This window comes from Oenanthe melanoleuca, chromosome 11 (genome assembly GCF_029582105.1).
Source record: "Oenanthe melanoleuca isolate GR-GAL-2019-014 chromosome 11, OMel1.0, whole genome shotgun sequence".
In the NCBI taxonomy this organism is placed as follows: Eukaryota; Metazoa; Chordata; class Aves; order Passeriformes; family Muscicapidae; genus Oenanthe; species Oenanthe melanoleuca.
Window position 1 is genome coordinate 7,567,500 of NC_079345.1, and position 9,032 is coordinate 7,576,531.

At 61.2% G+C, this 9,032-nt stretch overlaps 1 protein-coding gene across 1 annotated transcript; it reads right to left on the bottom strand.

The window, feature by feature from the left end:
- Positions 1-149: 149 nt before the first annotated feature.
- FCSK (fucose kinase) lies at positions 150-7,820 on the bottom strand. Its single transcript, XM_056501037.1, is given in 24 exon segments — positions 150-758; positions 940-1,163; positions 1,691-1,790; positions 1,979-2,166; positions 2,239-2,358; positions 2,502-2,645; positions 2,779-2,989; positions 2,992-3,008; positions 3,108-3,274; positions 3,370-3,580; positions 3,829-4,196; positions 4,339-4,406; positions 4,480-4,650; positions 5,100-5,201; positions 5,304-5,431; positions 5,762-5,903; positions 6,084-6,203; positions 6,292-6,372; positions 6,520-6,617; positions 6,857-6,929; positions 7,037-7,162; positions 7,255-7,305; positions 7,422-7,579; positions 7,666-7,820. Coding segments are annotated over 24 exon segments (3,255 nt in total). The 5' UTR covers positions 7,739-7,820; the 3' UTR covers positions 150-644.
- Between the last annotated feature and the right edge of the window lie 1,212 nt (positions 7,821-9,032).

The window sequence follows — 9,032 nt, forward strand, 5'->3', positions numbered from 1 at the left end:
CTGTAGTCCTGTGCTTTCTCCCTCAGCAAGGGCCATTGAGGAGGATGACCTTGCATGCAGGTTCTGCCATTCCCACCCCTGGAAAAACTTTTCTCATGCAATGCTGGGCCTTTGCTATCCCTGCTAGGGACAGAGGGGCACAAACACATGCTGGGAACAAACGTTTTTATTCAGACTGCATGTACTAGAAACTTGCACTATCCACTATTTCACTGCTGAAACAGTGCCTTAGGACAGGAGAGGATCTTGATTCCACATCCAGCTGCATCCCTGGTGCAGGAGCATTGTATGCTGAACAGGCACCTTGGGTCCCTAAGGAAGGTTCCTGCTAGATGCAGCATAACAACTGCTAGCTTGTTCCCTTGGGAGAACTGTAAAAACTGGATTGAAACACCAAAATCAGGCTGGAAGCTCTAGCACTGTCCCTCCAGCAAGGCCACCCAGCAGGGGTAGTTTTGCCTGCCTGCACAACTTGTCACAGCTTCTCCAGGCTCTGGCTTTTGGGGCAAGTAGCAGCACAAAAAGGCCATATGGAGACCTAAGGCACCTGATAGAGCTGGCTGAAAAATCTGCCCCTAAAGCAGTGGGGATTTCCCTGCACCTGTTCTGGATATCTGCCAGGAATGGGCCAGGGCTGAAGTCCTTCACACAGCCCTGTCCCCTCCAGGGTGAGCACTGTCCGTATCACATCCCACGACCTCCACAGAGAAACCACCCATGTCCACTTCGATGCTGTGGATGCTGAAGTTGCCCAGTCCCTAGAAAAAGAGAGTCACAGGCTGGAGCAGGAGCCAGCAAAGGACCCCTTCTCACCTCCAAGGTCCCAGGGAGGGCATTGGAACACCAAGCCATCACAACCCATCTGTGGTGGGGAGAGATGCTGCTCATGCTCTACACAAGGCTGGCTGCAAGCTGCCTTCAGCAGTGCTCACAGCTCACCTCAGTGTTTGCCAGGATCTGGTGCAAAGCCTCTTTCTGCCGAGGGGCTTTGGTTAAGATGTAAAGGAAGCCGCCACCGCCAGCCCCAGCCATGCACTGCCCATAGACGTAGGGCTGCAGAGCGCCCATCATGCGCCCAACGGCCAGCGGCTCGCAGCCCGGGGCCATGCACTTCTTCTGCTGCCAGTAGCAGTCCAGGCACTTGCCAAGGAGCAGTAGGTCACCTGTAGAGGAGGGAATATTGCAAATTACTTGTCTCTGTTTCTCACCCAAAGGGCAGAATCATGCTCAGCCCAAGCTAAATTCTGCCTTCTTTTCCAGTTCCTCCCAGCTCTGCTGGCCGAGCAAGCAACCCCAGCCCTGTCACGTTGCTATTTTTAATCCTCCACAGGGGGAGGATTTTCTTGCTTTAATGCTTCACCTTTCTCTCTGCAGCAGCCAAATAAACCTTCTGCACTGACCAGGCACGGCCCCCAGCCCTGTCACCAATGGCACACTGCTAATCAATCAGATTTAGCATGTCTACCCCCTCTTCCTCAAAATCTTTGTTCAAGAATTTTGGGGTATTGCCTGGCAAGGGTGGGCTCAGGGGAGGATTTGAAGCTTCTGCTTCAAGCTGCAAGAGCCTGCACCCCCGCTCCCCACACCAGCATTTTTCCCCTCTGAGACTACACAGCCTCTTGTCTGGGAAAGTTTTGTGTTTCTTCAGCTGTTAAAAGGGCCAACCTGGCCCAGGGCAGGGGGCTCACACCTTGCCTCAAGGCCTGGGAACACTCCTCAGCATTGCTCACCAGAGCGTCAGCATTTTGCATGATGGAGGGCAGCCTGGCATACCAGTTCCTCACCACGTCCTGCAAGAAGTCAGAATGTCCCTGTCACTGTCCCCCTGGCTCTGGCAGCACCTGGGGAGGTACTGCTGCACTCATGGCATTTGGGTGCCAGCTCCCTCTGGGGTGGCAGAGCTCTGCACAAGTGAAAGGGATGCCACTGAAGGCCACAGGGGGAGCAGAGGCCAGCCTGTGACACCCAGAGGCATTACCTGCAGCAGGTTGCGGGCCAGGCGAGTCTTTCCCGTGTACACTAGCAGCAGGTGATCGTTCAGGGTCTCGGTAAAACCATCAGGGACCAGGATCTGCTCCACTTCCACTCTGAGTGGCAGCTGGGCCTTTGATCTCCCAATTTTGATGCCAGGAACGAGCCCACCAACCTGGTCCTGCCAACCACCCCCTGCAGGGTAGAGGGCTGTCAGTCACTGCTGGGACCCACACGCTGTGGATCAGCTGCTCCCCCAGGCCCTACCTGTTGTGAGCCTCTGCTCCAGGTGCAGCACAGCATGGATAAGGGACTCAGTGCTGGCAACCTTCCCTGCTGCCCGGTACAGGGATGCCATCACTGCTCCTGCCAGGATGCTGCTGGTGCCTGCAGGGAGCAGCAATGGGGCAATAAGGTACTGTTGTGTCCCTGAGGGCTGGGGGACAGCAAGAAGGATACCCCATCCTGGTGCTGGCAGCAGGAAAGACTCCCACACACCAGACAGTCCAGCCTCTTCCTTGCAGACCTACCAAGACCAGACCCGTGGGGCAGCTTGGACCAGGTGTGCACCTCAAAGCCACCCCCAAAATTCTCCATCAGCTGGGCCCGCAAGGGTGTCTGTGAGGGGAACTGCACAACCTGGGTGCAGATAAAGGCAGCTTTGAGCAGGGCTCCTGAAAACAAAACAGAAGTAAAGCTGATGCCTGCTGTGCTACCTGCTCTTTCATCCTGCTGGCTCTAAAAAGGGCCATCCCAGCACCAACAGGGCATTGCAGGTACAGAGCCAGGTCGGCAGGTGACCCTCACCTGGTGCATGTGGCTGGCAGTAATCCTGTAAGTGCTCCAGCTCCTGGCACACCAGCTCTGCCAGCACTTCACTCGGTGGTGTCCCGCTGAGGCTGACGAGGTGCAGCTCGGGCTGGGCAATGCGCCGTACCCGGGCACCAATGGGTCGGCACCCATCCACCAGCACTGCCACATCCACCACGGCCCCCCCGTGCTCATAGGTGATGGGGGGGGGGTGTCGCTCCAGCCACCTGCCAACACTCACCATCAGCATCCTGGGCCACCCTTACTCCTCTTCCCCCAGGACCACCAGTGAGACAAGGATTATCTGACTGAGGGAATGCACTCACCGGAGAGGTCCAGGCGGGCTGGACACACCACCTGCACCCAGTGCCCCAAGGGTGGCAGAGCCACCTGTTCCACGGTGATGAACTGGCATGAGGACATCACTGCCTGCCGGACGAGAATCTGCTCGGCCCCCTCGTAATGCCGAGCTGCTCTCACCAGCAGAGCTGGCCTGGGACAAGAGAGACACTGAGCCCACTGCCACATCTCCACGGCAATACCAATGTCTGGAATGGGGCAGCTGCCTCTTGCCAGCCCCAGCCTCACCGGCTCATCCACTTCTGCCGCTCAGCAGCCAACTCCTGAACACCACCAGCGATGTCCCCACTCTCTAGGCGCCCGAAAGCTGAGGCCCACTCCCTGTTGGCAGCAGGACCACTCCGCAAGCCCCCTTCCCCTTGTGCCATGCAGCCCAGGACCTCAGCAATACAGGCAAGTGCCCGTGCTGCAATACCAGCATCACTGGCTGTGGAGGCAACTAGAAAATAAAACAAAAGGAGGCTGCAAAGCACAGGTAGGCTGCAGGCTGCACCCAACCAGCCCACTTCTGCCATAAACTATCCCCTGGGGAGCAGGACTTGCATGGCTTACACCCATCTAGGCTTGTTGGATGCCCTGCAGGTACACCCCCATGGCATCCTGCAGTGGGGGGAGGGATCACAGAGGGGGGTGCGGAGCAGTGAATAGTTCTGTTATCCAGAGATTCAGCTCCTGAGTCCAGCTCACCCTCATCCAGTGCGCCCAGCAAGGCCTTGTGGTAGCCCTCATGGACGGCGCTGCGGGCAAGTGGCAGGAGGCTGCTGTCCTGGCGCCCCAGCAGCACGCGCCGTACCTTGCGCTGGCCCTGCAGGAAGAACAGGGCCTGGCGGGCGTTCAGCTCGGCTTCTGTGTCCACACAGGGCAGCAGCTCCTGCCAGGACATGCGCCAGGCCGTCCGCCAGCGTGCCAGCTGCTCACTGGCCACAGTGGCCAAGCCAAGCCACAGCACATCCTGCAGCCCCAGCGCCTCGCGGGCGTGCAGCACCGGGAAGAGCCGGGCGCTGAGCAGGCAGCGGCTCCCCCGCGGCGTCTCGGCATCCCAAAGGTCCCCTTCCCTGGTGGAGGGAGAGACATCAGCACTGCCCTGGGGCTCGAGGACACCTCCCATGAGAAGAGCTGGAACGTGGGATGTGTTGGGGTGGCCATGACACCTCTGGGAGCTGGGTCTCCTCTCCCATCCTGACATGTGACACCTACCGTACGCCCGTCCGTTGGAAAAACTCAGCCCAGGGCATGTTCAGGTAGGTGGCTTTTTCCACAGGGCTCTGCAGGGACACAGAGGAGCTGATCACACTTTGGCTTTGCTGGGAGCCTTGTGCCACCTCGCTGCCCCCGCACCTGCCAGTCGTCGAGGCGGCCGGTGAGAGTGAACACGCGGCAGGGCAGGTGACGCAGCCGGACGTGGTGGCCCTGCAGGACAATGTCACGCAGGGGACAGCCCCGCAGGGCTGGGGAGGAGTCCGTGCTGAGGCCTGAGAGGAGGCAGCCAGGACCGATCACCAGGGGACCCTGAGGAAGAAGCAACAGTGGCATGGCTGACCCCCAAATAAGAGCCAAATCCTGACCTTGGAATGGGACAACCACCCTGAGAGACAAACTGGTGCCACCACAAGCCAGGTGGCAGGATGTAATTTTGTCACAAGGCTGCAGAAACACAGACTACAGAAATTCAGGCCAGGCAACAGCCTCCAGGGCTCACAGCTATAACAGAGCTCCCAAAAGAGAGGGTCTGCCCTGGTTCCCAGCTCAGGATAGGACAGAAAGCAACAGCTTCATCCCCTTGTTTGCAGAGGGTGACAGTCACCAGGGTGCCTAGCACCAGCCAGAAGGCAGCCCCAAAGAGGAAGGGCACCCCAAATCTCACAGCTGTGGTTCCTCCATCCTAGGCAGCAACACGTCACCCTGCTGCCCATTCAGTGCACTGGGAGCTGTGCATCACCCCCATCCTAGCCATGTACCTGGAGATGACAGTGCTGGATGACACTGCCAGCTGCCAGCTGCACAGCTCCTTCCAGCAGGCAGTTGGTGACGGAAGAGCCATCCTCCAGGAGACAGGGCTGCTGCCAAGGGCACAGAGACACATGGGACCAGGGTCTGGGCACACAGCCCAGAGCAACCCCCAAAAAACACGCATGAGCAAGGCTGGGGATGGAAGTACATACATCCACGTGGGAATGGGCTGTCTTGCAGAAGCAGAGGTGGCTGGCAGAGCCAGGCAGGAGAGTCAGACTGCGGATATGGTCACTCGCAGAGGCACTCATGTAGTCATAGGATGCGTTGGGAATGCAGGCTGGGAGGGACAGGAGAGCTTTTAGCACATTAACCAAAGAAAGCTGGTGTGCCTGACACTCATGTGAGCTGGGCTGAACATCCCCAGATGAAGTGGTGGGGATCGAAGACCTGGGGACCCACAGCTGTGGGGAGACACAGATGACCATCAGGCCCTGACCACCCCATCTCTCCCCATGCAGGGAAGAGGGCACAAGAATGGGTCACATCACATGCACTCATTGCAGCAGAGGATCACAGAATGGTTGGGGTTGGAAGGAACCTTAAAGATCATCCAGTTACAACTGCCTGGGCACAGATACTCCACTAGAATTTGGAAGAAAGCACTCACCCATGCTGAGAGGGAAGCCACGGAGAGCTGTCCACAGCACAGAGCGTGCGCTCCTCACACTGGCATCGCCACCACCCTTCACAAAATCTTCCTCTGTCACCCCCCCTGCCATGCACAGCACAATGTCGAAGAAGAGGGAGAGCTGAGGAGAAAAGGGACTTGTTGGGTCCAGCCATCCTGAACTCCATCCTGCTACTGGGTGCTCCCTCCCACTACCTCTCTCACCCAAATCTCACAGCTTGAGAGCAAACAGACCCTACAGAAATGCCCAGCAGTGACACTTGTGTGGCAAAGGGTCCCATACCCACAGAGGGGCTGTCACCTGGATGGGTGGTGCTCCTGAGTCCAGCCCCATGTAGGTGCAGGCATCCAGAGGAGGGATGACATGGGTGGCCAAAAGCTGCTCAGCAGCATCCGAAGAGAAGAAAACAATCCCACAAACCTGCCAGACACATCAGGGCTGAGGCTGCAGCTGTGGTGACACAAGGGATGGGGCTGGCAGGGTCACCAACGCCTGAGTTGTGCCGTACCAGTGGGACAGTGCCATCTGACCCTGCACACTGCTGGATCTGGGCCTCCGTGCCTTTGTAGATAATGTCATGTACCAGCCCCTGGGAACAAAACCACCCCAGTGAGCTCTTCAGGGAACCCCAAGCCAAGTAGCCACAGTAGTGCTGAGACTTCAGCACCCAAGAGATCCAAGGACTGGGGATCCCTGCACCTCCAAGGGAGGCCTCTTGAAGGGGAGCTGCCCCAACCTGCTCATTGGTGAGGTAGACCCCATGGTTCCTGGCATATGCTGGGCTCCCAGGCACTGCTATCACTCGGACGCCCTGGAAGCCATCCCAGTTGATCCCTGGAGGGACAGAGACCAGTGCCCACTGGGGCAATGCATGTATTCACACTGGACACAAGTGCCTGAAAACCTGGACCACAGCAGGATCCAGCTTTGGCCACCTCACTGCACAGGACAGCAATAGCTGAGCATCCACACCCTCATGGGGGCACAGCACAGGCTGACCAGCTGTGCTGCTGGTTCAGAGAACCCTGTCCCACCCAAAGCTGGTGCTGGAAGCAAGGCTGGTATCCACTCACCTGGTGTTGAGGGCACGGTGAGGAGCATGTCAGTGCTGCACACCCAGACGCCAGGTGGGGAGCCCACACAGAGCTGCCAAGAGAAGGAGTGCATGCTCAGGGACAGCAGGGAAGGAGCCCAGGAAGCCAACACCGTTTCCATTCTGCTGGGATCCAAAGCCATGCCCAAGCTCCACAGACCCGGTGTGTCATGGTTCCCAGCAGGCTGTCCAGGTTGCAGACCAGCGCTTCGGCTATGGCGCCGGGCTCCTCCGCGGGCAGGCAGGTAAAGGCACGGCCACAGTCGTCGAAGGAGAAGTCGCGGCCCTGGTGGGATGGAGAATACGGGGGTGGGGGCGTCACCGGGAGCGAGCGGCTGCAATGAGAGGTCCCATGCTGGGCTGCAGGTCGGCTCTCACCATGTGCAAGATGAGGATGCGGGCGTCCCTTAGCACGTCAGCGGTGACCACCTGGGAGAGGACAGCAGGGGACGGTAAGAGGGGACAGGACAGGCACCCGTCTCACTTTCAGCGTCCCCTCCGGACTTCCAGCCTCCCTGGACCCGCCAGAGGCTGTCAGCTCTCACCGTGCATCCGGCCCGGGCGCTGAGGTGCTCGGCCGCCACCAGCAGAGCGTTGAGGGTGGCGCCGCCGCTGCCCAGGTGCGCCCAGGGATCCTCCACGGCCAGGAGCAGCGCGGGGGGACGCGGGCCCAGCCCCCCCCGCAGCCGCCGCACCTCCAGCTCTGCCAAACGAGAGGCGGGCGGCGTTGAGAGCCGGTTCCGCAGCCGCACGCAGGGAGGGACAAGGGGCGCCCGCCCCGCCACTTGCCTCTCTGCAGGGCGGACACGCCGCCATGGCCCCGCCGGCAGGTGAGGAGAAGCGCGCTCCACTCCGCCGCCATACCAACCTCCTCCGCCCTCAGCCTGGCGCCGCGGAGCCTGCTGGGATGTTAGTCCGCTCCCCGCAGCCGCTCCGGGACGCTCGTCGCTGAAGGACTACAATACCCAGTGCACACTGCGCGACGAGTGCACGCCCCCGTAAAGGCACAGCTCACCCCTGTGCTGCTCCCCCCTCGCCCCCATCTCGGGGGCCTTGCAAAGGGACAATGGGGGTTTGACGTTTTCTGCCCTAAAATGTGTCCCGGCGGCGGTGCGTACCCCTGAGTGCCCTGGGTCACCCCGGTCACGACTCCGGCTCCCCGCAGGGCTCTCTGCAGACAGAAGGGGTGCCCTGGCGGTGGGTGCTGGTGTCGGTCCCCGGCGGGTTATCCGGGTGGGTGCCCGGAGGGTGCAGGGGTGCGATCGGGTGGGTACTGGGGGGTGCCGATGCACTGGGGTGGATGCCGGGGTGGGTACCGGAATGGGTACCAGGGAGGGCAGCGGGAGATGCCGGCGCTCCAGGCGGATACCGGGGTGGATAACGGGGGATGGGTACCGAGCTGGGTATCGCATTGGGTATCGGGGGTGTCACGGGGGCTGCCGATGCGCCGGGTGGGTACCGGGATGGATCCCGCTGGATGCGTACCGGGGATGCCGATGATGCTGGGCACCGGGCTGGGCAGTGTCCATGTGCCGGGGTGAGTCCCGGGCTGGGCACCGGGATAGATTCCTGAGACGCCGCTGGGAGAGTGGGCGCGGGCGGCCCCTCTCGGCTCCTACAAGTCCCACAAGCCCCGCCGGGCGGCCCAGGACTACATCTCCCAGGCTGCCGGGCCGGTCCCCGCTCCCCCCCGCCCCGCGCGGCACGGCACGGCTCCGCACGGCGGAGGGCGGTGGCGGCGGGGCCCGGGTGAGCCCGGCGGCGGGGCCATGCCGGAGCTGAGCCAGGTACGGCGGCGGAGAGCGGGCCCGAGGCGGGGCATGCGGGCACGGCCCGGCTCGGCTCGGGATGCCGGTGCCGGGGAGGCGGCGGGGATAGCGGGCGGCGGCGGGGGAGCGCGCCCGGGAGCTGCCCCAGTGCTGCGGCTGCTCCCGGGGCTGGGAGCGCCCACACGGGGTGCGTGGGGTTCGTAACCGGTGGGGTGCTCCCGGTTGCTGGTCCCGGTGCTGAGTGCAGGTCCCGGGGCTGGGTGCAGGTCTTGGGGCTGGGATGCAATGGGTACTGAGCAGCCCCGGGAGGATGTGCTGTCCCCTGTCCGGGGTGCAGTCCGGGTTCTGGGTGCTGCTCCCGGTGCTGGATGCTGGCTGCCGGGAGCA